General features: G+C 50.5%; 1 protein-coding gene and 1 long non-coding RNA gene across 5 annotated transcripts; one reads left to right on the top strand and one right to left on the bottom strand.

The window, feature by feature from the left end:
- Positions 1–2,487: 2,487 nt before the first annotated feature.
- IL10RB (interleukin 10 receptor subunit beta) lies at positions 2,488–26,433 on the bottom strand. Of its 4 annotated transcripts, none has more exons than XM_072806802.1 (7): positions 26,278–26,433; positions 24,874–24,997; positions 21,037–21,194; positions 18,631–18,797; positions 15,114–15,261; positions 9,242–9,396; positions 2,488–3,208 (listed from the first exon to the last, which is right to left on the bottom strand). In XM_072806802.1, exons 1-7 carry the CDS (start codon positions 26,324–26,326, stop codon positions 2,885–2,887), a joined length of 1,125 nt encoding a protein of 374 aa, XP_072662903.1. In that variant the 5' UTR covers positions 26,327–26,433; the 3' UTR covers positions 2,488–2,884. The 4 variants fall into 4 exon arrangements, with proteins under 4 accessions (XP_072662903.1, XP_072662904.1, XP_072662906.1 ...); XM_072806803.1 differs by lacking the exon at positions 2,488–3,208 and adding an exon at positions 6,784–7,006; XM_072806805.1 differs by lacking the exons at positions 2,488–3,208; positions 9,242–9,396 and adding an exon at positions 12,630–12,932.
- Positions 14,157–22,704, top strand: LOC140621581 (uncharacterized). Its single transcript, XR_012021327.1, has 2 exons — positions 14,157–17,346; positions 18,331–22,704. It is a non-coding gene; the product is annotated as an uncharacterized lncRNA (long non-coding RNA).
- Positions 26,434–26,982: the final 549 nt, after the last annotated feature.

Raw genomic sequence — 26,982 nt, 5'->3', positions numbered from 1 at the left:
CTCGGGTGAGCCCTGGTCTTTGTCCTCTGTCTCCTCGGTCCTTGTGAGGGGCTGATACCTGCAGGGTTTGTCAAATGCCCTCCAGGTGAAAAGTGGCACTTGGTTAGCTGCTGTAGCTTTTGTCCTTTGAATATTCCTCCCTTCTTTGTTAGGAAACATCCGAAATTTTTTTTTTTTTTTTTTAAACATTACAGCCAGCATTTCAGTTGATTTTGTCTGAGGGTCAAGGAGGTAGCCTAGTTAGCCATATTGCGGAAAGTGGAAGTCAAATAGGAATCTTTCTTCTTCTTCTTCTTTTTTTTTTTTTTTAAGATTTTATTTATTCATGAGAGATGCAGAGAGAGAGTCAGAGACACAGGCAGAGGGAGAAGCTCACATGCAAGGAGCCCGATGTGGGACTCAACCCTAGGACCCTGGGATAACGTCCTGAGCTGAAGGCAGATGATCAAGCACTAGGCCACCCAGGTGCCCCTTTATTTAATTGTTAAAGATTTTATTTATTTATTTGAGAGGGAGAAAGAGAGGGAGAGAGAGCACAAGAGCAGGGTGGGGTGGAGCAGAGAGAAAGGGAGAAGCAGACTCCCCATCGAGCAGGGAGCCTAACGCGCGGCTCGATCCCAGGACCCCAAGATCATGACCAGAGCTGAAGGCAGACGCTTAATGGACTGAGTCACCCAGGTGCCCCCTGCTCAGGGTTTTAGCTGCAAACATTAGAAACTGATTCCAGCTGATATAAGCAGAAAAGGAGTTTCTCAGGATGATATAGAGGAGCTCAGAGATTTCTCTGGAAGGGTTGGGGGAAACAGCCTCGGCGGGGACCCAGGCAGGAGCAATGTCCAAATCAGACCCAGGCTGGTGGGGACGTCACTGATGCTGGGGTGACCCCCTGGCCGCTGGCCACTTCTCCCAGAACCCCTGCCTCTGCCGCTGCCACCCATCTCCTAAATCAAAGCTGGGCTGGAGCCAAGCTTGCGTGCCTATAGCCCAGCAGCGAAGGGGCTGGGAACCGAGCATGCAGCTTCTGGAGCCCCCAGAAAGAGGGAGGGGTTCACATTTGCAAAGTGGGAGATGCCTCAGTCACGTGAAGGAGATTCAGGTGCAAGGTGGGGAGGGGGGGCAAAAAGAATGCTGAGTGTCCAGAGCAGGGATGGACATGCCCCCTGATCCAGGTGCTCCCACAAGTAGAGCCCTTCTGTCACTGTACGTGTAGGGAGGGGAGCCTGCTCAACTGGGAATCACTTTCCCCCCTGTCTCGAGACTTAGCCCCCCGACTACAGATCTCTGGGGGCACTGAGAACCGAAAATATGGTGATCACTCCCTCACGGTGTTACTGACAATAATTGAAAAATACTGAAATGTAGGGGCCCCTGGGTGGCTCAGTGGGTGAGCATCTGCCTTCGGCTCAGGTCGTGATCTTGGGGTCGGGGGATCAAGTCCAGCATCTGGCTCCCCGTGGGGACCCTGTTTCTTCCTGTATGTCTCTGCTTCTCTCTCCATATCTCTCATGAATAAATAAATAAAATATTTAAAAAAATATGCTGAAATGTAAAATGAATGCAAGGAAGGTTGACCATTTGCTCATCTCCCTGCCCGGCTATCTGCTGCCCCGCCCATGATGGTTCATTTTAAAAATGTCAAGTTGTTCGAAGAAGTTATTTTTCCTATGTTTGTGGCCTTTGACGAATACTTTATTGGGCAATCTGGCACAGAGGAAGGGACATTTGTTGCTGACCTCAGTTTGTGGAGTTAAAGTCATACTCATGAGATTATGTTGCGTGTAACAGTGGCTACTATTAAAAAAAAACAATGGCTACTATTTATTGAGTACCTACTGTATACAAGCACTGGGGGCAGCACTACTTTTTTTTTTTTTTTAAGATTTATTTATTTTAGAAAAGGGGGTGGGTGCACCTGGGTGGCTTAGTTGGTTAAGTGTCTGTCTTTGGCTCAGGGGGTGATCTTGGGGTCTTGGGATTGAAACCCACATTGGACCACCCCCCCACAGGGAGCCTGCTTCTCCCTCTGTCTCTGTCTCTTATGAATAAAAAAATAAAATCTTAAAAAAAAAAAATACAGAGGGGCATGCAAGGGGAGAGGGAGAGAAGAGAATCCTCAAGCAGACTCCCCATTGATCATGGAGCCCACGACCCTGAAGGGGTCAACCGCTTAGCTTACTGAGCCACCCAGGCTCCCCTGGGGGCAGCACTTTTTATGGAGTATGACTAATCTTTAAGTCTTTTCATCTCCACGTACAGATGAGGAAACGGCGGGGTCACAGGCTAGTAGGTATCTGAGGTGGAATTCAAGGCTTCCTAGACTGACAGGTCCCAGATGTCATTAGACCCTCACACCTGGTGCGGTTCCTGGTTGACAGCAGCAAGGGACTGAGGAATACCTGTAGAACGAATGGACACCAGCAATGGCAAACGAGAGCCTCATTCAATATCTGACAGTCATCCAAGTGTGGTTCCATTAATGCATGCATATTAAATAGAGAATAAAACTTTAATAGAGCACCAGCACGATATAAAACATATACAGGTAGCAAAATAAGTTCAGTCTAAGTATCCCTCCCTGAGAATCCAGAAAGCTTGCTGACCCCTTTAGAGTTGAGGTGGTTTTGGTGATCAGTCCATCAGCCGTCTGGTTGGATTTTATAGCATCTCAGTTTTTATTCCTCATTTTAGATATTTTTGTTTCTTCTAATTTAATTCAAAACTCGTTCCCTATATTAGTGTGCATCAGAAGCTGAAAATTATACTCCCAATGATCAACATATCTTTTTTTTTTCTTCTTTTTAAATCATTGAGGCCTTTTATAGAGCAGCAAATTCCCAACGTGGAGTATTTTTTTTTTTTTTTTTGCCAAGCCAGTCTTTAAAATCTAGCTCTGTGGTTGTTTAGACGTCCTGGAATCTGAGAGTTCTGGATTTGGGGTTTGCTCAGGGGGTGTCCTGCTCTGGTGACCCTCAGTGGCAGGCGAGAGAAGCAGGGGGGTGCTGCACCCCTGTGTGTTTGCTCCCTCCTTGGGGACCAGCTCGGAGGATCCCTGCCCAGACGGGGTCCCGGGAGTACAGCTGTTGCCGGAGCTCTGTCTGCTGCTTTCGGAGACTTGCGTAATGACACTCAGTTTGTCAAAGACTTCATTCTCATCAGAGGGCGGGAAGGAGAAAAACAGAAGGGTATTGTGATGAGGGTGACCCAAAAACTACGAGAGAGAGAGAAAGTTAATGATCAAAATTGTCCAAATTCTTTTTCTGGGCTTACACAGATTTTATACAAGACTCCTGGCTGGAGAGTGATGCTTTATTTACTTATTTATATTTTTAAATTAAAAAAAAAAGATTTTATTTATTCATGAGAGACACAGAGAGAAAGAGAGAGGCAGAGACACAGGCAGAGGGAGCCTGATGTGGGACTCGATCCCTGGACCCCGGGATCATGACCTGAGCCGAAGGCAGATGCTCAACCACTGAGCCACCCAGGCGCCCCGAGAACGCTGGTTTAAAGCATGTGACAATCACAGCAGGAGAGTTCCTCAAAGATTTAAAAATAGAATTATCGCACGATGCAGGAATTTCACTTCCGAATATACACTCAGAAGAACCGAGAGCAGGGTCTCAAAGGAGGACTGGTACAGCCATGTGCACAGCAGTGTGATTTACGAAAGCCAGACGGCAGAAGCCGACCACATGCCCATCGACGCCGAAATGGATAAATAAAATGGGGTCCCTCCGTACAAGGGAAAATTCACTGAGCCTTAAAAAGGAATGAATTTCTGACACAGGCTACATGGATGAAGCTCGAGGAGGTCATGCTGGGTGGAATAAGCCAGACACAAAAGGACGAATGTCATATGATTCCACTCAGGTGAGGTCCCCAGAGGGGTCAAATTCATGGACAGAAAGTAGGATGGGGCTTGCGGGGGCTGCAAAGTGGGAAGTAGGAATTTCCTGTTGAATGGGGCCAGATTCCATTTGGGGTGATGAAAAAGTCCTGGAGATAGACAGTGGTGAAGGTTGCCCAACAACGGGACCCAGTGTGAATTCACTTAATGACTCACAAATGGTCAAGATGGCAAATTTTATGTTCCGTGTATTTTACCACAGTTTCTTAAAATGCAACAACAGATCTGCACTTCAGACCACCTCTCATGGTGAAATCAGGTCACCCTCTGATGGTTCCTCTTTTTTTTTTTTTTTAAAGAAAAATTTTAGAAAAGATTTTATGTGTTTATTTGAGAGAGAGGAGAGGGAGAGAGAGAGAGAGAGAGAGAGAGAGAGAGAAGCAGACTCCTTGCTAAGCACAGAGCCGCACGTGGGGCTTGATCTCCCAAGGACCCCAAGATCACGGCCTGAGCCAAAGAGAGACGCTCAACAGAATGAGCCACCTAGGTGTCCCTTTAAAGATTTTATTTATTTATTTGACAGAGAGAGAGAGAGAGAGAAAGAAGGAGAGAGGGAGGGAGAGAGAAAGCATGAGCAGTGGGGAGGGGCAGAGGGAGAAGAGAAGCGGCTCCCCGCCAAGCAGGGAGCCCCACATGGGGCTTGATCCTGGAACTCCAGGACCCTGACCCAAGCCAAAGGCAGTCGCCTAACTGGCTGGGCCACCCAGGCACCCCCTGATGGTTCCTCTTTTAAACCGGGAGAGAGATTTTTAGACCACTCCCAATGCTGTGGCACTAAAGCCTGAGTGTCGCTGCCTCTAGGCAGCAGCCTGGTGCGGGCATGGGATGAATGTGTCCTGGAATAATGAACTGGATCTCCCGTGCGTCCTCAGGCTGAGTTAGGGGCCCGCTCTGGCGCTCGCCAGGCCCCGACGTGTCCCCGATTTCAGCTCTCAGCCCCGTGCTGCCCGCCCAGTCGGCGGCCGCGAGCCAGTGGCTACTAGCCGATTTACCCCACACACGGCTTGCGCTATGTTTCTGTGTAGAGCAGTTTATGGACACGGCCTTGTGGGTTTGTCTCTCCCAGGGCACGGGGCTGGCCCCGGGTGGGAACCCTGGTCTGACCAGTTGAGCCATGAGAGCTGCCCAGCTGTGTTTCCCAGAACATCTGCCAACTTCACATTTGCCATTTTTCCTCCTTGTAGGTCCACCTACGCTCTCTATCTTCAGGATGAGGTGGAGACGGTCCCAAGGCTCCGCAGGTTCCCCTCTCCCCTCCTCTGTTCACCTGTAGCTTCACGTCGGCCGGTCGGCTCCCCTCTTAACGTAATCTGCACACTCAGCCCTTTGATGCCACTTACTTGAAGCCGCTGGCAGCCGCACTGCCCCTGGTGTCACCTCCCACCCCCTGGGTCTCGACCAGCTGATGGAAGCGAGGGGAGGGGCAGGCAAGAGGAATTATGTCCAGATTTCTGTTGCCCAAAGGAGGACATGGGTAGGGGGCAGGAGGAGCCTCCGCAGATCCTCGGATCCAGGGGATCTGTAAGATCGGACTAGAGCCACCCTTGATCCTCCCAGGAAAGGGCACAGGAAAGAAGAGCGGAGGAAGATGTGCTGAGTCTCAGGAATGCAAGGATCAGGCTGGTCTCTGGGTGGGACACCCTGAAACCCCATCTAGCTGTATTGGATAAACCCCCTGTGGCTTCAACTCAAAGTCTCCACCCCCACTAAGTCTCCCGAAATTCCTAACTATTCTCTGGCCGTGGTTAGTGGACCTTTTACATCATGCATCAGGCTGGAGGATTTCATGATGCAATGATCCCAGTCTGCATGGTTGCCTGGCACTCACTTCCTTCATCCTTCACTGCTCACCCCCCGCACCCCCCCCCCCCCCCAAGCACTTGCCCCATTTCTCAGGTCAATCACAGGGGCTGGCTCTGCAGGCAGGGCTGCAAAGTCTTCTAGCCTCACAGCAGGGGCTCCTTCCGAAGGCCCCCCCTTCACTACCCCCGCCCCGCCCGTCTCTGGCTTTGATTTGCCTGGCGACACGTAACCCCATCTGTCCTTTCCTGTCTGAGGGTCTCTGTGATGGCGAGCCAGAAACCGAAGTAGCAGGTGAATAGCTTTGCTTCCTGTTGGGTCTCTACTTACAAAACACCTTCTACCCGGGGCAATGGGCCCACCCCCCTTTGTTCTTCCTGCTTCTCCAGATCTCACAGTGGCCTCTTGGCCCATTCTGGTTCTGCTGTCTCAGTCACCACTCTTGATAGAAGGTTCTGGCCACTCTGAAACACCTGCCGGTGGTCATGGTCTCACTGTGGATGCTGTGTGGCCGAGACCAGCCCTCACGGTGGAGGTGCTTGTTCTGTAGCTTCCAGACAGGAAGGGGGCTGGCCCGGCTCGGAGCAGAGTCCCAGAAGCTGTGCCATACAGAAGGGAGGGGCTGAGGCCAAGGGACTGTGAGCAGAGTCCCAGAAGCTGTGCCATACAGAAGGGAGGGGCTGAGGCCAAGGGACTGTGTCCTTCCCGGGGACAGTCTCTGCCAGCTGACTGGATGGTCTGGGGACAAGGCCTGACACCAGCTGTCATGACAATGTGGTAACAGGACCAGAAGGGAAAGAAGTGGCGAGGCCTTGGTTGGGCAGATGTGCTTCAGAGCCTGAGAAACCCATGGCGGAGGGCATGCTGGACATCCTCTCCGAGGTACAGGACCGGCGAGCCTACCTCACCTCTCCTGATGCTGAGAACCAGCACCACGCCAGGTGAGCCTCCGTGGGTCTGGAGGCAGCATGTTCCACCCTTGCCAATGCAACTCCAGTGTGTTCACAGGGTGACACAGGACAGCTGCCAAGGGCAGGAAGGGGCCCTGCAGAAAGTAGAGGCTATGGAGCAAGCTGCCCTCGCCACATCCTGGGACCGGCTGGGGCAGGGGTACGCAGGCCCGGCATTATCTGCCAATGATGACACATTAACGGAACCCAATGGCCGTGAGCTGGCTGTGTGGCCTGGCAGGTCCCTGAGGGTCTGTGGTGGGAAAAGACGCTGGCTGGAGTGTACGGCAAATCCTCAAAGGAGAATCACAGGGCAGATCACTAGAGTTCTGGAGCTAGGCCAGGCCATCTGCGGCAGAGAATTATACCCTTTAAGAAGGTTCAAATAGCTCTTGGATGTGACAGGGACCCAGTAGAGATAGAGCCTGTGGCTACAGGACCCTGGGAGACCGTGCCACCCAGAAGGGACCATCACAAGGCCCAAGATTGGGCTCTTCGGGGACTCACAGGCAGGGGTTAATGGCTAGGCCGGTGGTCAGGGACCCCGAAGAAAGGGGGACTGGAGGGTCAGGAATGAGGAAGTCTGTGGGAGAGGCATGTGTTAGGGACCCACGGGAGCAGCCCCAAGTGTCTCTGTATCATTAAGAACGCCGAGACTGCCACAGGAGCCGGGGCCAGCGGAGCACACAATCCCTCAGACCTCAGTGGTGCCCACCAAGGCCCTCTAGGGCCGGGATGGCAAATCATCCCTGCAGCAGGTGTCAGCTCCAGCTGAGGTGCTCCGCTGCCCCTCGAAGTGTCACCGCCTCAGAATGTGACCTTACTTGGTGACGGCGTCTATACAGAGGTAACTTGGGTAAAGCACACTCATCAGGGTGGGCCTCCAATCCAATATGCCTGGTGTCCTTACAAGAAGAGGAAACTTGGACTTAGACACAGACACACACACACACACACACACACACAGAGGGCAGCATGTGAAGATGAAGGCAGGCACTGGGATGAGGGGTCTACAAGCCAAGGGACACCAAAGGGTGCCAGGAAAACTCCAGAAGCCGGGAGAGAGGCCGGGAGCAGATGCCCCCTCATAGCCTGAGAGGGAACCACCCTGCCCACACCCTTGATCTCAGACCTCTGGCCTCCAGAACTGAGAGATGACAAGCTGCAGACTGTTACAGAGGCGCTAACAAGCCAATACATCATTGTAATAGGTGACATCAGGCCAGACCAAGGGGCCCAATGACGGCCAGCATGGCCTGGAGTGGGCAACATGTCTCGGGGACCCACTGATGACACCACACACTGCACCACCCAGCAGCTGCCGGCCTGGAGGAGCAATGGACTGACTGACTGGTAGTGCAGGTGAGGTGCCAGCCAGGAAATGGTGCCCTGTGAGAACGGGGGTGCTACCCTCCAGCACCCGGGGGCAATCTGGGAGCAAGGGCCAGTAGGAGATGCTGCATCCTCAATGCATAGCATACACGGGTTCAGGAACCAAGGGGTAGAAACAGGAGTGGCCCCGCTTACCCTCACTCCCCGTGACCCACTTGGGGAACCAGTGCTCCCTGCACACGCATCTTTAGGCTCTGGGAGTCTAGAGTGAGGTCAGCAAACTATGGTGAAGCCCAGGGACTCAGAAAGGTTTTCAGAGTTTTAAAGGATTCCGTCTAAGCGGCTGGAGAAGTGCCCTATAATATCTTGATTTTTGCTTCTTGGCCTGTGAAGCCTCAACTACTTGCTTCTCTGGCCCTTTAATTCAGGAAAGGTTTGCGGACCTCTGGTCTAGAGGGTTCCCAGAGGGAGAGCCTTTCTACCAGGGGGCACAGTGGGAGTCCTGGTAAACTTGAAGCTATGGTGGCCACCTCTTCATGTCAAGAGCCTAACTGGCAAGGAAGGGAGTCGTTGGGTGTCTCAGATGCTGATGGCAAGTGAAAAGTAGAGCAGCACAGGCCTCCGGTGCCCATGAGCAGAGACTCCGACTTCTCAGAGCAGAGGGCCTGGGTCACCCCAGCAGATGAGCAGTGGCTAGTCACGTGAGAGGGAGAGGGGCCTGCAGGGGGCCCAGCGGAGCCACGAGACCCTGAGTGTCACTTGTGTTCCTGGGACCAGCTGCAGAGGGGGGACTGGGGCCAGTCCCATTATCCTTTCTCTTGTAACTTCCCCCAGGAAGAGGGAACAACTTCAGTCTCAGAGGTCCCGCTCCAGCAGGTCCCTGTCGTCTAAGAGGTGTGGATGCTGAGGTGTGCCCCCCAGACCTCCTTTGGGAGGGAGGTTTTGGCCGCCCCAGCTGCCTGGGATGGGGGGTGTCACTGCTGGCAGCTGCCCCCCAGCTGAGTGCCTGTCACCTCTGACCACTCGGGGCTTCAGGGATGGAAGGTCCGAGAAAGAGGGCTTTGCCTCTTCCCTGCAGGCTGTTCTGTGACCATGGACTTCCTGATATGGGCGCCGGGGAGGGGTTGGGGACAGAGACGCATGCAGAAGGGTGTCATCCTCCAGGAAAACCTGGCACCGTGTGGGATTAGCCGGCCCTTCCGATCAGGGTTTTCTGATCCGCGCCCGGCCCCCAACCCCGTCCTAGGCCTACCTCTTTCAGATGCTGAGGCAGACAGTTCCTGGGGGAGAAGACGTGCTTGGTCCTCTTGTACAGGCACCACAGCAGGGCGGAGCAGCCGAGCAGCAGGAGGGCCACGCACACCGAGGCTGCCAGGACGATGGCGACAGTCCAGGACGGGGCTGTGTCTGCGGGGACAACAGGAGGCCGCGTTAGGTCAGGTTCAGGTCAAGGACACGGCGGGGCACCTGACCTCAACACTGTCACCATCGCAATCCGGTGGGAGTCCCTGAAAACAGGGCTGGACGCTCATCTCAGAAGGGGTGAGGAGGAAGCATGGGGCACCTGCCCAAGGATCCAGGGCTTTCCAGCGAGTGTCACCCCTTCCCATCTTTTTCCAGCTTTGGTTTCTGGCACGACGGTGGACATATAATACGCAAGAATTGTGAGCTCTGAGCCGTGAGCCTCCCCATTCTGGAAAAGCCTCTTTGGCCCCGAAGCAGAAGAGGGGGACCCTGGAGCCCCAAGCAAACACATGCAGTGAAGTGTTTTGTGTTGCAATTGGCAGAAGCTCTTGGCACCACGGCTGCGTCCACGCCGTGGCACTTAGAGACCTGCCCGAGCTCCAGCGTGCCCTCCAGGGGCCTAAGGCCACGCTGCGGGCACGACCCAGCACCCACCCTGGGTCTCCCTCTGGAAGAACACAAGGCTGCCCAGAGAACGTTCGCCAACACCTGGCCTTCCTTTCTTAGCGCTTCTGTTATAAAGAGCTTATGGACTTTTTTTTTTTTTTTTTAATTTTTATTTATTCATGATAGGCACACAGTGAGAGAGAGAGGCAGAGACACAGGCAGAGGGAGAAGCAGGCTCCATGCACCTGGAGCCTGACGTGGGATTCGATCCCGGATCTCCAGGATAGCGCCCTGGGCCAAAGGCAGGCGCCAAACCGCTGCGCCACCCAGGGATCCCTATAAAGAGCTTATGATGGCAAATCCTTCCCCCACCCCTTTGAGATGCGTAGGTATCTCCTAAAACCCAGGGCTGTCTTTCTTTGAAGTTGCAATCATCATGAAGGAGGGTCCCCGGCCCCCAGCTTTTGGTGGGGAAGGTGGAAGCCCAACTGGCCAAAGACCAGCTGGCCTTAGGCACCGATGGCCGAAGTACATGGACCCTGACCTACCTTCCAAGCTGCGTCTCCTGATCTGTCCCTTCCCTGGTTCTCTCTCCTCTTCTTCTTCTTCTTCTTCCTTTTTTTAGATTTTATTTTTTATTTATTCATGAGAGAGAGAGAGAGAGAGGCAGAGACACAGGCAGAGGGAGAAGCAGGCTCCATGCACGGAGCCTGATGTGGGACTCGATCTCGGGACTCCAGGATCACGCCCCGGACCAAAGGCAGGTGCCAAACCGCTGAGTCACCCAGGGATCCCCTCTCTCTCCATTTCTGATCCCTTGTTCTTCCTTTAAAACATCCGGGTCCCTCTTTGCCTCCTGCAGTCCTCACTGAATAAGATCTGCTGTGACCACTCTAACTAACATCCAGCTTTACCTCTGACCTGGGCGTCTGTGGTCCTGGCTCCCCTCATTCAGCCCCAGACGCCTCCTCCTGCTACCCCAGGGCCACCCACCCTCCCAGTGCCCGGCCACCGGCAGGCACCACCCGCCTGATTCAAACCTCAAGCATCTGGTGCTGAGAGTTGCCAAGCAAATGAACCCTGCTCTTCAAGGGCAAGTCATTTGAAAGGGAGTCATTTTATTTGCGGGGAAAATATTCATCCCTACTTGCACGGGGCAGACCAAAGCACGCTGGGGCGGTATCAGCTGCTGGTCCCCACCCCCCACTCCACTGTGCGTGGCCCACAGACACTCCTTAGATGTCTGAATAGTTAGGGTGTTTGCAGAGAGGGCAGGGGTTGGGACCCCCTTCCTCCCTCGTCACCCCACTGTGTCTCATTCGTGCCAGCAGTGGCCTCACCATCTTTCTGGCCCCGCGCCCTTGCTGAGCTCAGGGGAACTCTTCCCTGATCCCCTGTGAATTCTCACTCGCTTCGTTTGCTAGAATTGAGGAGCGGTGCCTTCCAGCCTCCACTTTGAGCCCGTCCAACCCAGACATGTCCTTTCTCAGTGAATGCAGGGTCATGTGGCGAGCTGGCCGTGCCGCAGGGGACAACAGGAGGCTGACCTGGGATCTGGCGTCCCAGCTCTTAGGGAAGCCCCAGGCTCCCACCTGTCCATCTGGCCTTCCATCTAATGTCTCAGCAGTTTGCTGTGGGGCACGAATCCGGATCCCTCCGTGAACACAGACTGAATGCTGCTGGCTGAGCCCCCTGAACTTGGCACCGTTGATGGCACCGTGCTGGGCCCCTGGAGGGCAGCGCCTGGGTCCCTGTGACCCAGCCACGAAGTGTCAGCGTCATTTCCTTAAGGATGCTTCACAGGCACACCTGCTTGGTGGCCGGCAAATTCAAAGCATGCTTTTGTGACTTCCCCAGAGAGAGAAAGGGTAAGGACAGGTCACCAGTGCTTCACACAGGCCAAGAAGTGGGGGAGGATCCAGGAGTCGAAAGCCCCTCCAGAAAGCTCTCTCACTTGGGTACAGCTCCCCCTGACCACACATTCCAGGGGAATGCATCTCCCTGCTTCACCCTCGGGGAGATCGGGCCTGTGCTCAGCTGTGCATTGTATCCGCCGGCAGTAAATTACGGGAAAGGTAACCTGCTCCATCCCTGTTCATTGACTAGCTGAGCGACTCTGGACAAGTTACTTGACCTCTCTGAACCCTCACTGCCCAGTCTGTAAGCAGGGCAGATCCTTAACAAGAGGCTCATGTTAAAATTTGTTGTGAGGTTTAAGTGAGGGAACTATGTTTAATCTTTTTTTATTTTTAAAAATTTATTCATGAGAGACACAGAGAGAGAGAGAGAGAGAGAGAGAGAGAGGCAGAGACATAGGCAGACTCCCTGTAGGGAGCCTGACGTGGGACTCGATCCTGGGACTCGATCCTGGGACTCGATCCTGGGACTCGATCCTGGGACTCCAGGATCACGCCCTGGGCCGAAGGCAGGTGCTAAACCGCTGAGCCACCCAGGGATCCCCAAGAGAGAACTATGTTTAAACAAACCTAAAGTGATGTTTGACAAAAGCAGGTTTTCAATGGGTTAGACTTTTCTAAAATGCTTGTGTTTTGTCATTCATGGGCAATCATTTGTAGCCACAAAATATTTGAGATATTTCTCTCATGAGTCAAATTGTAGGCCTCGAGGCTTGTCTCAGGACATAAACCTTTAAGAATACTCCACGGTGTGATTTTAAGGACGTCATTATGAATAACCATAATATCTAATGTACGTAGGGCTCACTGTGTGCCAGGCATTGTTCTGAGTCCTGCCACCCCCATGTGTGGTGACACCACCTTGCTCTCCTTATTTTTTTTTTAAAGATTTTATTTTTTTTATGAGAGACACGAGAAAGAGAGAGAGAGAGAGAGAGAGGCAGAGACAAAGGCTGAGGGAGAAGGAGGCTCCATGCAGGGAGCCCAATGTGGGACTCGATCCCGGGTCTCCAGGATCACACCCCGGGCTGAAGGCAGCGCTAAACTGCTGAGCCACCGTGGCTGCCCATTGCTCTCCCTATTTTGCAGATGAGACGGCTGAGGCACAGAGCAGTCTAGGACTCGTCCCATGTCCTGTGTTATGTTAATGGAGGAAGGACAGGACACTGGATGATCCTGAAATACATTCAAGGTTTTGGGAAAGCAGGTGACAGGTGTTTAGAGGAAAGAAGGATGATTCTTTTTTAAAGATTTTGTTTATTTATTTTAGAGAAAGACAGAGAGTGGTGCAAGCATGTGAGCAAGGAGGGGCAGAAGGTGAGGGAGAGAGATAATCTGAAGCAGCCTCTGCACTGAGCACAGAGCTCAATGCAGGCTGAGCCCCATGCATGACCTTGAGATCATGATGTGAATGGAAACCAAGAGTCGGACACCCAACCGACTGAGCCTACCCAGGCGCCCCAAAAGAAGGATAATTCTAAGACCAGATATTCTAGTGACTCAAGCAGGATGGGGGCTCCCAAGGTACAGAATTCTGATTCAAGTAAAAATGATTCAAGAGAGGAACAGAATGAGAAAAAACATCGAGAAGCTCTGTAGAAATAACATGTGGCCTAGAAAGTAACTTGCAGCCCACGAAGGAAGGGGTTATTGTTATTTAAAGACATTGCAGAGGGACACCTGGGTGGCTCAGTCATTGAGCATCTGCCTTTGGCTCAGGTCATGATCCCGGGGTCCTGGGATCGAGTCCTACATCGGGTTCCCCGCAGGGAGCCTGTTTCTCCCTCTGCCTGTGTCTCTGCCTCTCTCTGTGTGTCTCTTATGAATAAATAAATAAAATCTTTAAAAAAGAAAGGCATTGCAGAGAGGCTCAGCTGGCTCAGACCCTCAGACTGAGGGAGAAGGACACAGACAGTTAGTTCACTAGCGCACTGACCTTGGCCTTACCGATGGGAGGCCCCAACTGGGGGTGGGGGAGTGCGCGGAGAGAAACAGCAAATGCCAGAGAAATCACCCCAGGGAGACAGCAGCAGGCCTTTCATTTTCTATGTGGCTCTGTGGCCCTGAGAAAACTTGCTGCTGCCATTGCCGAAGGGCTTTGGAGGACACCGCAAAGATCATTGGCCTGGGAGCCGTGAAAGCATCCTGGGTTAAGGCAAACAATTTGTGCGTTTACAGCAACGAGATTAAAAAAACTACAGGCCAGGGATCCCTGGGTGGCGCAGCGGTTTGGCGCCTGCCTTTGGCCCAGGGCGCGATCCTGGAGACCCGGGATCGAATCCCACATCGGGCTCTCGGTGCATGGAGCCTGCTTCTCCCTCTGCCTGTGTCTCTGCCTCTCTCTCTCTCTCTCTGTGTGACTATCATAAATAAATAAAAATTAAAAAAAAAAAAAAAAAAACTACAGGCCAATGAGCTTGATGTTGATCTCCGGAAAAAATGACAAACAACCCAGAATGGATAATTATGTGGTTATCAACACTTGGAAACAATAAGGATGATAACTCAAAGCAATTTTAGGGCACCCAGAAGGAAGTCGCTCAAACCGGCTGCCTTTCCTCTTCCGGACAAGAGTGATTTGTTGCTAAATTATGGCACACAATGGGCTGGTTTTTCCCCAGGCTGCGTTCCTTAGAATGCTAATCCTCAAAAAAAGGTGTAGACAGACCAAATGCGCTAAAAGTGCTCAAATACAGGGCTCTTATTTTGAGAAATGCCCATAAATCATCATGAACGCAGTGAGATGACACTGCACTTGGCAGTGGTTTTTTTTTTTTTTCATTAAAAAAAATATTTGAGAGAGAGAGCAAGAGAGAGAGCATGAGCAGGGGGAGGGGCAGAGGGAGAGGGAGAAGGAGATGCGGGACTCGATCCTAGGGCCCTGAGATCATGACCTGAGCCAAAGGTAGACACTTACCCGACTGAGCCACCCAGGCGCCCTCAACGATGTCTTTAAATAATAAAGAGGCCTGTTGTTTGTGTGCAGACATCCAGGCCACAAGTTTGGATCACCCTGTATGCAAATGCGATGTGTCTGTATGTAAATGATCACAAGTGTCCGGGCCCAAGGTACTCTTCCCCCCTTCTCTCCCTCCTTCTTTAAGATCTGTGAGCCACTGCGTTGAGGTCCTGGAGGCCGTGACAAATAGCCCTTGTGGGGGACAGTGCTCGAAGCATCTACACTCTTCCTCATGTGTCTGAAGAGGCTGGAGACATGCACCCCGGGAAGGGGAGGCACTCTGAACTGGATGTGTTCCAGTCTGAGGAACCTGCGGATGCAAACACCTCGAGGGGGTCTATAAAGCTATCTGAAGGGCTCAGGGGAAGCGGAATTAGATGCTCCATCCGGACACTCACCATCATTGGCTGTTTGCTCACAGACAGGCTTGCTCCATTCCCCAGTTTTGTTCCGTTCGGGAAGAAACCCTTGAACTCGAACGCAGTAAGTTGTCCACGGCTCCAGATCTCGGAGGACCTCAAAGTCATACTGACAGGTAATCGGCCACTAGGAATGAAGCCAAAAATAAAAACATGCCGCAGCAGTGATGGGACACCATCTTCTTCCCCCCTCCCATGCTCAGCAGTTATCATCTTTACCTTGGGCTCAAAACAGGAAGAGGAAGGAAGCAGGTGTTGCTCCCCGTTCATGTCGGGGAAGCCCTGGGAGCATTTTAAGGCCTGGGGCAAGGACTGACTGGTCCTGACAAACCACTTCGTTTACTGGATTCTCTAGTTTAGATGCCATACAAACCATCCTACTCACTTTCTCTCTATATATTTTTTAAGATTTTATTTATTCATGAGAGACACACAGGGAGGTAGAGGCAGAGACATAGGCAGAGGAGGAAGCAGGCTTCCTGAGCCTGATGCAGGACTCTATCCCAGGACCCCAGGATCATAACCTGAGCCGGAGGCAGATGCTCAACCACTGAGCCACCCAGAGGCCCCCATGTGCTTTTCCTTCTAAGAGCAGGTTTCTGACCTTAGGGGCCCAGGGTTCTCTTTAGAATTGCTCCTCCACTGGAGCACCTGAAATGCCCTCGTCAGGCAGCCCGGCTCCTCTGGGAGGCACACTGTGCTTCTTGTGGGGCCTCCCTGACTTGGCTTAGTATGAGCATAGGGTATCCTCACTGACGATATATTCCTGAATTTGGGAAACTAAAAGTTTCCAGCAAAATAAAGGGCCAGAAGAGTATATGTCACCCACATTTCCATCTTGGTTATATTTCCTGATAGAAGGGTCCTATTTAAAATGTGTTACATGAATAGGAACTTCAATAGAAAGTGAGCACAGACTCTTTTTTTTAACTTCAGCAATTTGTTCTTTTTTTGGGGGGGGGCGGTGCTGGGTTTGTTGACAACTTGTCTCTATTCCTTCATTGTAGGAGAAAGCCAAGCTTATTGACAAGGATTGGGTTGTACCACTGAATACGCAAAGAATATGGTACAACTTCCAATAATTAAAAATAATTGGAATGGCTCTTGTTTCTACGTATCCACTACCCCTAAAACATTGCAATGCTATTTTTTCAGAGATTGAACTCAGACCTGACCCATAGTGACAAGCAGGGAAGGACAGACATGAAGAGCCTCCCTGCTCAAGTCCCCTCTGATTGCTTTTTCCTGCCATCTTTGACACCTGGGCAATTTCTGGTTTTGTCTGCTCACTTTCTCCCATCGGGACGAAACAGAATTTCGCGAAGTCTTTTTTTATGCTATGAGTTTAGGGACCTAATACGGCAGCCTTTTAACATAGCATTCTAAAGATGTACTTATTCATTTGAGAGAGAGAGAGTGAGCACGAGTGGCAGTGGGAGGCAAGATCCCACAACCCTGAGATCGTGACCTGAGCCAAAATCAAGAGTTGGACACTTAACTGACTGAGCCAGCCAGGCTCCCTTCACACTGCATTAGTTCTAAAAAAGGAACCATACTGTCTTATGTCTATTGCCGAGGGAGCTCATTGCGGTCCCTTTTATGAGGGACCACTGACCCCATGCCTCCCAAAGGCCCCACCTCCTAACACCTTCACACTGGGTATTGCGTTTCAGCATGTGAATTTGGTGGGAGACATAAATGGTCAGTCTAGGGCATGTATAAACCTGTCCTGGCGACACTACAGATACCCAGGAGGACCTGGGACGCAGGAGGCCTTTCTGACACGTGGGGTGTCACACCAAAGGCAGAAGTGACAGGAAAAATGTGCAACCAGATGTCTATTCTGTGGGCACATTCTGGATGAGAAGCTAAGCTGGGTGTTTATTTCACGCTTGGTGCAGGAGGCACTCAGGCATGGCAGCTGTGGAAACTGAGCCTTCATAAAAGTAGGATGTGAAGTCCTGGAGTGGGTTGGCCCTGTCAGACCTTTGTTACCCCAGAGCTTCACAGAGATGCCTGCATTTGATAAGTGACCGTAAAACTCATTTTCCTATATTGCTTTCTAGGCACACATCTCCCGGGGGCTTGACTATAAGTGAAATCATCTATTCTGTCAAGAAGGCCAATATTCTGCATCATTTCATGATCATAAAAACCAAGAGTTTTTTTGAGGAAAAATCAACTTGAGATTTTGAGAGCCTGTGCCGTATGCGTATGTACATATAAATTTAATTCCATAATTCCTAAGACAACACACACAGGTGACCCTTGTCTCCCGAACTCATGAGAATTAAGCAACAGGACCAACATCTAATAGAGAGGAGATAACATATATGTAACCTAACTTACACAACATATGTCAGTGAGTTAGGAGCACAAATGGCCTTCAGCTAGGAAGTGCTGAGTGTAAGAACAGAGCCTAACCAAGGATGAATGAAAATAGCCTTATTATGTCTACATAAGGGGAAGGAAAAACCCCATGTATCCACCGTACACATTATTCAGGTAACAGGGCAAGTTTAGTCTTTTCATTAAGTCATCAAACTCTCTCAAATCCTGTGAAGTAGGTAATTATCTCCACTTTATTAATGAAGTGGGTTATTTTTAAAAGATTTTATTTATTTGAGAAAGAGAGAGAGAGCGAGCGAGCGCGAGCGCAACCAGGGGGAGGGGCAGAGGGAGAGGGAGAGAATCTCAAGTGGATTCTGTGCTGGTTGTGGAGCCCAATGTGGGGCTTGATCCCACAATCCTGAGATCATGACCTGAGCTGAAATCAAGAGTTGGGACACTTAATTGATTGGGCCACCCCGCCAACACCTGGCACCCCATGAAGTGGGTTATTATGCCCGTCTTGCAGACACGAGGAGGTGGAGGTTGAGAATATGACTAGAGTCCCAGTAGCAGGGGCAACCTTCCAACTGGGTCAATCTCTTAGCTCATGTTTTTAAAGGAACCATCCCCTGAAGAGGAGGAGAGCAAGAATGAAAAGTGGGGTCAGACAGGTAAAATGTGACACTGTTCATCTAGCGTCTGGGGGTGGGGCTGTCCTGAGTGTGGACTTGACTATCCTATGGTGTACACGGGGCATGGGGGTTCATACCATAGAACAGCAGTCATGCAGAATGTCACCTGATTCAGCTGACTCTGACTTCCGCCAGCCAACTGCTGAGTCAGTGCTACCTTCCTTCTCCTGCAGCTTCCTTTCAGGCCTGCTCTCACTGTGTGAGCACCCTACCATCTGTAGTCTCAAGTCTGCTCTACAAATTCCCCCTGGGACCTGGGAAGCATGGCCAGATACAAGGCATCCCTCAAACTGGGAAGCTTCTGGCACTCAGAGAACCTAGCCTCAGATCCTCTGGACTATAAGGTACTACCATCTTGCAAGACCCTGACTGGATGGCCTCCTACCTCTTTTCTCCATAGTCAGGGGCTTAGATTAACACTAGACAGAGAAGGGGAACCTATGTCTGAAATGCATGGGATTTGCCAGGCTTACCTTTTCATCAGAGCCATTTTTCCAATATTGCACATTATAAGCCCACGAGTTATAAATATTTCTCATGGTCCATGTTTCAGGTTCATTCTCAATTTTAGGGGCTAAGAAACGCAGATGGAGAGAGTTAGCAAGTGCTTCTACTTGCATTCCAGGTGGTCCAATCATGGCTAAGAGGAAGAGAACAAAGCAAAAGGGCAGTCAAAAATCACATTTTAAAAACATCGTCATTTTATTTTTCATAACTGTGCAGACCAACTGGTCTACTGAAGGATGTAAGATTTCTCTTTGATGTAAGATTGCTTTGATGTGGCCAAGGGGGGGTAGTTGCATTTTGTTTCTTAACAAAATCTGATAGCCTTTTGTTTTAGTAATCAAGTTTAGTCCATTTATGTTTATTGTCTTTCTGACATATTTGTAATTATTCCAACTATATTATTTTGTTTTTTCTACAAAGACTTTTTTTTTTTTTGGTTTGTTCCTTTCTTCTTTTTTCTTTCTATTGGGTTGAATTTTCTTTATTTCCTTTGCTGGGTTGGAAGCTACAGATGGTAACTTCTACTATTTTTAGTGCCTAACATACATAGTTAATCATACGGATTTCCAATAGAGTCTGAAGCTGTTCTGTCCAAATGCTCTTTTACTGGATATTTATGTGGCTAACCCCTTCACTTCATTTGGGTCTCTGTTCAAATGTCACCTCCTCAGGGAGACTCTTTTACCACCCTATGTAAAGAGCAGCTCCCAACACAACCTGCCCCAGGACCCTGCTTTATTTTCTGGGGAACCACAGTCACATCTATCATAAAATATATATCTATTTGTTTATTTGTCTTCCCCCATTACAGTGTATGCTTCATGACAGCTGGGATTTTGTTTCGCTATTACAGCTTCTGCACTAAGAATGTGCCTGACATATAGTAGGCGCTCAGTTATAATTGTACAATGGATAATAAGTATCTCTGGATGACGGTGCTATTCAAGTTATATCCTGTATTCTTTTTTTTTTTTTTGAGGCTATCAATGGGCCTGTTTCCAGGATTTTACCCTGTTTTTAATATGCTGGTAGCTAAAAACAAGATAAGAAAACTTACTACATATCTTTTCAAAACAAGTATAAACAAATTCTTTCTGATATCTTTCCTGTCATATAAAGTCCAAGAGGTAAGTACTCAAAGTAGGGGGAGTTGTTGCTAAGAGCATGGGTGCAGGGGCCTGGCTCAGAATCCTTGCTGGGCCACCCCTTATCTGTGTGACCTTCAGGCAAGCTGCTTATCTATTCTATATGAATTTCTAAAGGGAACTTCCACAGATGGGCCCCAATAGGGAACTGGAACCAGTCAGGACCTGGTAAGTCAGTGAACAATTACAGGGGCAGAAACCTGAACTATGTTTTGGAAACTTGACTACTGTCAAGCTGCTTGTGGTTTTTTTTTTTTTTTTTTTTTTTTTTTTTAAATGTTGACTTTTCTTAGTTTTTTAAAGATCCCTAGAAAAAAGATCATATTACTTTGATAATTTCTGACTCCAGAAATAAGAGTTTTGGTGCCCAAGCCTGGGACAGAATTGGGAGAGAGTGGAAGGGCATCCTAGCTGCATTCCTAACCAGGGAGGGTGAAATTGTGGGAGCCATGGGGGTCCAGAGCAGGTGGCGGTATAAAGACCCCACTCTGAGTAGACTCGATCCTTCCAAATTTCTCTGGGGCTACTCCTTGAAAGGCTGCACCTGAGCCTTGTTAATGAGGTTCCTGTCACCCCCCTATCCTCTTGCTGTCTCAACTGCTATAATGTCGCTTCATTAGTTTCCAATTCCCGATGTTCTAATTATGTTCACCTCATAACCCCTGGTGAGTCCCCCGCCAGATCTAACCTGGGGTCATTTTTTTTTTTTTTTTATGCTTACCAGCCAGCCTGACCCAATGCATCTGCCATTAGCCAAATCCAGTGCTCTGTCCTTCCTTCTGGCCAAGCTGGCCATCTGCGTCTGGTCTTCGAGTAACCTTTATTTGATACCTGTCTCGAATAACCTTTATTCTTCTATCTGTCATGTCACATTTCCTGACGTCCTAACTCCAAACTGACTTCCTCCCAGAAAATGTACTACATTAATCCTTCCCGTTCTTCTCATTGACAACACTGGCCTTAACTCATTCTATAGCCACCAGGCATTAACGTTGATAGATTTATATTTAATTATCATATTGACTTTATGGCTATCCCTTCCTGTCTCTCCCACAAACCTCTTTTGGGTCATAGATCTCATTATTATATTTCCTAACCCCCTTCTGCAAGGCCACCCACCCACTCTGTGGGGGCTCAAAGAATTCCCTCCGACAGGCTACCTCCTGGGGAAAGAAAACCAAGGCATGATGATGGCATGACAATGAAATGGAAAACAAAGTGGCTTACTGTCATCCACAGGACAAAAGGTGATGTTTACCCAGTCAGAATGCTCATCTGCAAACTCAGCCCTGACTCTCAGGGTGTGATCACCATACTTGGAAAGACTTGAGAAATCACATTCCGTGAAGGCAGTACTTGTGCATAGATCCTGGAATTTCCTATAACTGTAAAATCAGAAAAAAACATGAAAGTTCTCACTCCAGTCCACTCTGGGGCTGACCAGCGCTTTATTAATCCCCACTACCAAAGGGTGATGGAGGATAACGCGAGAAAAATACACCAAATTCTTCATCATCAGTTTTGATGAACAGCAAGCTTATTTTTTTGTATGAGCATTTCCCAAACTGTGCCCCACGGGACTTCAGTGATCCCTGAGATATCATAAGTCACGTCAAAAATAATCTCTCCCAGGACGCCTGGGTGGCTCAATGGTTGAGCATCTGCCATTGGCTGGGGTCGTGATCTCGGGGTCCTGGGACTGAGTCCCACATCGGGCTCCCCACAGGGAGCCTGCTTCTCCCTCTGCCTATGTCTCTGCCTCTCTCTGTGTGTCTCTCATGAATAAATAAAATCTTTAAAATTAAAAAAAAATCTGTCCCCTGGTCAAACGATCTGGGGCAGAAACTAGGTTCAACGTAAAGAGGTGTCTGTCTTCACAACAGAACTCCCTCAGTGACTTTCACAGCTTTAATGAGCTGTGTGCCTCTCCAACACGGGGCTGGGTCTTCGATATATTTGACCAAGAAAGCTTCCCTCCTTGATTCTGCAATTTATAGAAGCACAGGGACACAGTTTGTGAGTATTGCTATACATGAATTAGCCCAAATAAGCCTATTATAGGAATTTCAAACAACATCCTACAAATCACTACAGCTGCTATTACTAGGGAAAAACTATAAAATGATTCATCTGTCTACAGATTTGTTGCATATGATTGCTTTAAAACACAGCTTGAGCCCTGAAGGGAGAAGCGTGGTAGAAGCATGAAGCTTATAGAGGAAAACACTGTCTGGGAAGAGCCACCAGGTGCATGTGACCTCGAGATGTCACAGCCACCGGAGGATGTGTAATCAGCTCCACCTGACCCGAGGAAACCCAGTCTCCTGTCTTGGAAGATGTGAGGATTTTGTCTGGCTGGTTCCTCTGCGTCCCTTCCTCCAATGTGGCTGTCCTCAGAGGGGACAACCAAGGTGACAGTGATAAAAACAGTCAGAGCCCACTTGTCCAGCACATAGGTGTCAGGCAGGGCAAGAAGTGTTTCATCTGTATTATGTCCCTGAATTTTCACAGCCCACGAGGGCAGGACGGAGACTGCTCCTACTCCATAGATGAGGTGCAGGGATGGAGAACCTAAGAAACTTGCCCAGTGGATCTTGGATCAGCTTGACGTCCGGGCTCACGGTCTTGGGCACCACCATACACCTGGCCACATTCTAGGCGATACCCACAAGTTCTTGCTAAAAGTACGTAGAGGTCGGGACGCCTGGGTGGCTCAGTGGTTGAGCGCCTGCCTTGGGCCTAGGGTATGATCCTGGAGACCCGGGATCGAGTCCCACGTTGGGCTCCCTGCATGGAGCCTGCTTCTCTCTATGTTTCTCTCTCTCTCTCTCTCTCTGTGTCTCTCATGAATAAATAAACAAAATCTTAAGAAAAAATAAAAGTACGTAGAGGTCATCGGGCTCAGCCTATCCTATAATCTGCTCGTTTCACTTACTATACCACAAACACTTCGCCAGTCAACTCTTCATGGGCTGCCTGACATCCCATCATTTGGAGACTCCAGGGGTCAGTGCATTAAGGGGGCTTTTTCACATGTGGCCACTTCCTTCATTTAAACTAATGCATCATCAACTGGCTGGAACATGGAGTATTTCAAAAGTTGTTTTGCAATAACTTCTCTTTTATCAAGTCATTTTTATTGCATTTAAAAATATTTTCCTCCCTGTGAAATAGGTAATATAACCCATTCTCCATATTTACATCTCATTTTCAAAGATGTTTCCAGGGCACCTGGGGGGCTCAGTCGGTTAAGTGTCTGCCTTGGGCTCAGGTCATAATCCTAGGGTCCCGGGATCAAGCCCTGCTTTGGGCTCCCTGCTCAGTGGGGTGTCTGCTTCTCCCTCTCCCTCTCCCCTCTGCTCATGTGCTCACACACATGTGTGTGCACACTTTCTATCAAATAAACTAAATATTTTTTTAAAAAAACCAACAAAGATGTTTCCACATTCAAATCACCAACTCATCCTCCAAAGTACCCCTCCTCTGGTCACCCTTACCCAGCACACACGTATGGGAGAGTTTGTACACACAACCTCTCAAGCTGAATTCTTTTTGTTTTTTTTCTAAGATTTTGTTTATTCATTCATGAGACACACACAGAGAGAGAGGCAGAGATATAGGCAGAGGGAGAAGCAGGCTCCCTGTTGGGAGTGGAAACAGTCATGAAATTATCAAACCAATCAGGGGTAGAAAATACACGCAGGGAAAGATGAGTGGCACAACAATCCTTCCTAAATCCTTGAGAAAACAGACAAAACTGGACTGAGGACTGTAGGTCGGATGAAAGCACTGCACCAATGTCGAGGCTGCCAACCTTGATGGCTGCAGGTGGTGATATAAAAGGTTACCCTCACTCTTAGGAAATTCATGATGAAAATTTAAGGGGCAAAGGGCATGACTTAAGACAGAGAAAGAGGAAGAAAGAAAGTGTGGTAATCTTAAAAATTGGTGAATGTGGACATAAGTGATTTGGAAGTTCTTTGCATTGTACTTGAAACCTTAAAGTGTTCTGTTAGCTGCAAATTACTTCGAACAAAGGAGCTCCCCAAAAAGTGAACAAAGGCTATCTTACTCATCTTCCTACTTCTTCCCTGCCTTAGCAGGCCTGGGCTATGTCTACAAAAGAAATTTGGAGGAGGAGGAGTGTGGGATTAATGGGTTCTAGGGACCTGTGCTTCCTCCTGCTTCATCAAAGGGACTATCTTTGCACATTTCTGGGTCATATTGGAAGCAGGTGTGTCGGCTCATCACCCTTTGGCCTCCTGCTGCTATTTGCACTTGGCGTAAAGGTGTGTCACCTGCAGTCTAGCCTGTGGCGTATGATGGCAAGCTGCTGAGGGAGGGCCGGCAGAGGGAAAAATCGACCAGCAGGGCAGGTACTGGGCGGTCAGAGCACCGCTGAGATAATTGTCTTGGTGATACTCACCCTTCCTTCATTAGCCTCTGCTGCTTTCAGAGGCTAGAGCTTTTCGGAACCAGCAGCTAGCTGTTTTACTTTCAAGCCACAGAGTAGCTGAGCACCCACCATGCAAATTATCTGTACCTCACTGCATGGCGAGGTTCTGTCATAATCTGTTGGAGGGGATGGGTGGCTGGATGGCAAGGGCCTTCCTGTTTTGCATACCTCAGTCTTCCTGGATGGCTTCCACTTGCAAATTGTTGACTTCTAGCAATACTGCTCTAATAAGTGGAGATGATATCAGTGACATTTTTTCTCTTAAAAAAACATCAATTGTGACAAATCCCATATGCTCATAGGGCAACAGGCTACCACTAGGGCCAATGACATCCATGCTCACACGAGTAAATGTCTGTATCTACTGGTGGCCCTGTGATGGTCAAATGCTGAACCATCACAACAAACAAAAAGCAAGAAAGAGTTGATGTATCTCTTTTCAGAGAAGAGAACTTTCACAAGAATTTTCCACACAGAAAGAAAAAGGCCAGCAGGGAGGTTCCCTAGGAGTTGTCATGATCATGCAGGTGACAGCAGTCAGGCTCTCTCCTCTGGTCCAGCTCAGTGACCAGCTCAGGGCCCTTCTGCCAAGAGCATGCCAGACTCACCTTTGGTACTGGGCTGTGAAAGTCAGAGTCCCTTTGGGAAAAGCAGGCAACTCCCACTGGAGAATGTTCTTGAAATTAACTGACTTCATTCTGACGTTTTTAGGAGGTGGCACCAGCCCTAATGCTGTTAAAAAAAAAAAAAAAAAGTTGGCATCCTTGCTCCTTAAAACCAGTTGTAGAAGTAAATGACCGTACCCAACACATGGGTCTCCCCTATGGTTCCACGTCTTCAGATAGGCATGTGGGTGAGGGGAAACGAGACATACATTAGCTATTAGCTGTACTCTCTGGATTTTATCTGAAGAACTGCCAGGGGGTGCTGGGGGGTCAGGGTGGGGCAGAGAGCAAGAGGTAGGGACAGTTGGGGGTGACCTGGATTTGGGTGGTGGGAAAAAGGTGTGAGGGTGTGGGTAGATGGATTTTAGATATATTTCCAGAGGTATAGACTCTAGACTTTCTGTCTACATTTGGTATGGAGAGATTAATATTCATTCCCGGCTTAGGCACCTGATGTCCTGATTGGCACTGGGGGCAAAGACACCAAAAGTCTTATTTTAGCTGCGTTAGCTTGGAGATACTAGAGAGATAGACCTGCAGGAATGTCCCAGACAGCTGGAGAAAGGAGCCTGGTGCACAGAGGAGAGATCTGGGCTAGAGATAGAAATCACTTTTAAACTTTTTATTTTTAAAGATTTTATTTATTTATTCATGAGAGACACACAGAGAGAGGCAGAGACCTAGACAGAGGGAGAAAAGCAGGCTCCCTGCAGGGAGCCTGAGGCTGGATGGACCCCAGGATCCCCGGGATCACAACCACTGAGCCACCCAGGCATCCCCATTTTCAATATAAAATATCAAGCATACCCCAAAGCAGAGTGAAGAGTAGGATAAACCACTGGCCCCTCTTGCAACCGGTGCCAAGGGAGACTCACAGTGAGTCACGGCCTGTACTATGGTACTCCAGGCCAGGGTTCTGCTGGTATCCCCTACAGGGCCGGCGCGGGGCGGGGGGGCGGGGGCAAGATCTGGCAGGGCTGGAGGATCCGGGGTGCAGACAGGCTGAGAGGCGGGAGGAAGGCCGGGAGAGTGCGGCGTCCTGGAAGGAGCCCAGGTCATCAGCAAGGAAGGAGGGAGGGGCCCGCTGCTGTCTGAAGCCGGGGAGGACACTCGGAGGAGGGCTGAAAAGGTTTCGGTGGCTTTAGAGCCCCGAAGCCACAGAGCTGGGGGGCGGAGAGGCAGAGCTCGGATGCCGGGGCGCTGAGGCTGAAAGGGAGGCTCCGGGGGCCGCGCCGGCGCCCGCACTCCCGGGGCGCCTGGGGTCCGCTCGGGGGGCGCCGCCCGCGGCGCGGCTCGGCCTCCAGCTCCCCAGCGCGGCCGGGAGCCCCCTCCCCGCGGACCCCTCACCTGACATCAGGAGGCAGCCGCCCAGCAAGCTCCGCAGGCTCCGCCGCATGGCCGCGCCGGGAGCCGGCGGGGGGCGCTCGGGGGCGCTCGGGGGCCGCGGCAGCCGCCGGGCAAGCGCCCCCGTGCCGGCTCCCCGAGGCGCCGGCCGACCTTCCAGCTCCGCGCTCGGGCCGCTTCCGGGTGCCGGTGGGCGGGGCCAGACGAGGCCACGCCCCCACAGAGACCCCCGCCCCCGCCGAGGCCCCGCCTCCACAGAGACCCCGCCCCCCGCCAAGGCCCCGCCCCCACAGAGGCTCTGCCGAGACCCAGTCTCCGCCAAGGCCCCGTCCCCCCACAGGCCCCGCCCCCCGGGCCGGAGCCCTAGCGCCGGGCTGGGGCTGCTGGAGCGGGGGCGGGGCTCGGGAGCTGGAGGAGGGGAGACGCGGAGGGAGGGGACCTGGCTTCCCCACATCTCGTGGGTGGAAAACACCGGTAGGAAAACGGTTGCGAAACTGCACATACAGTGTGCCCCGGATCTGGGGGACGCCGCCCCCCAACATTAAAGGCATGCTTTTCCAAATTAAATAAACACACTGGGACGCCCACCCAGAGCTTCTCTCCGGGGTTACGGTGGTGCTGGTTTTTCTTGACACCCATTCAGTACTGCCCAAGTTTTTTTTTTTTTTTTTCCACTATGATCCCCTGTCCCTGCAAATAGGTTGATTT

The sequence above is a fragment of the Canis lupus genome, chromosome 30, assembly GCF_048164855.1.
Source record: "Canis lupus baileyi chromosome 30, mCanLup2.hap1, whole genome shotgun sequence".
Taxonomy (NCBI): Eukaryota; Metazoa; Chordata; class Mammalia; order Carnivora; family Canidae; genus Canis; species Canis lupus.
This window is presented reverse-complemented; position numbering and strand designations above follow the sequence as displayed.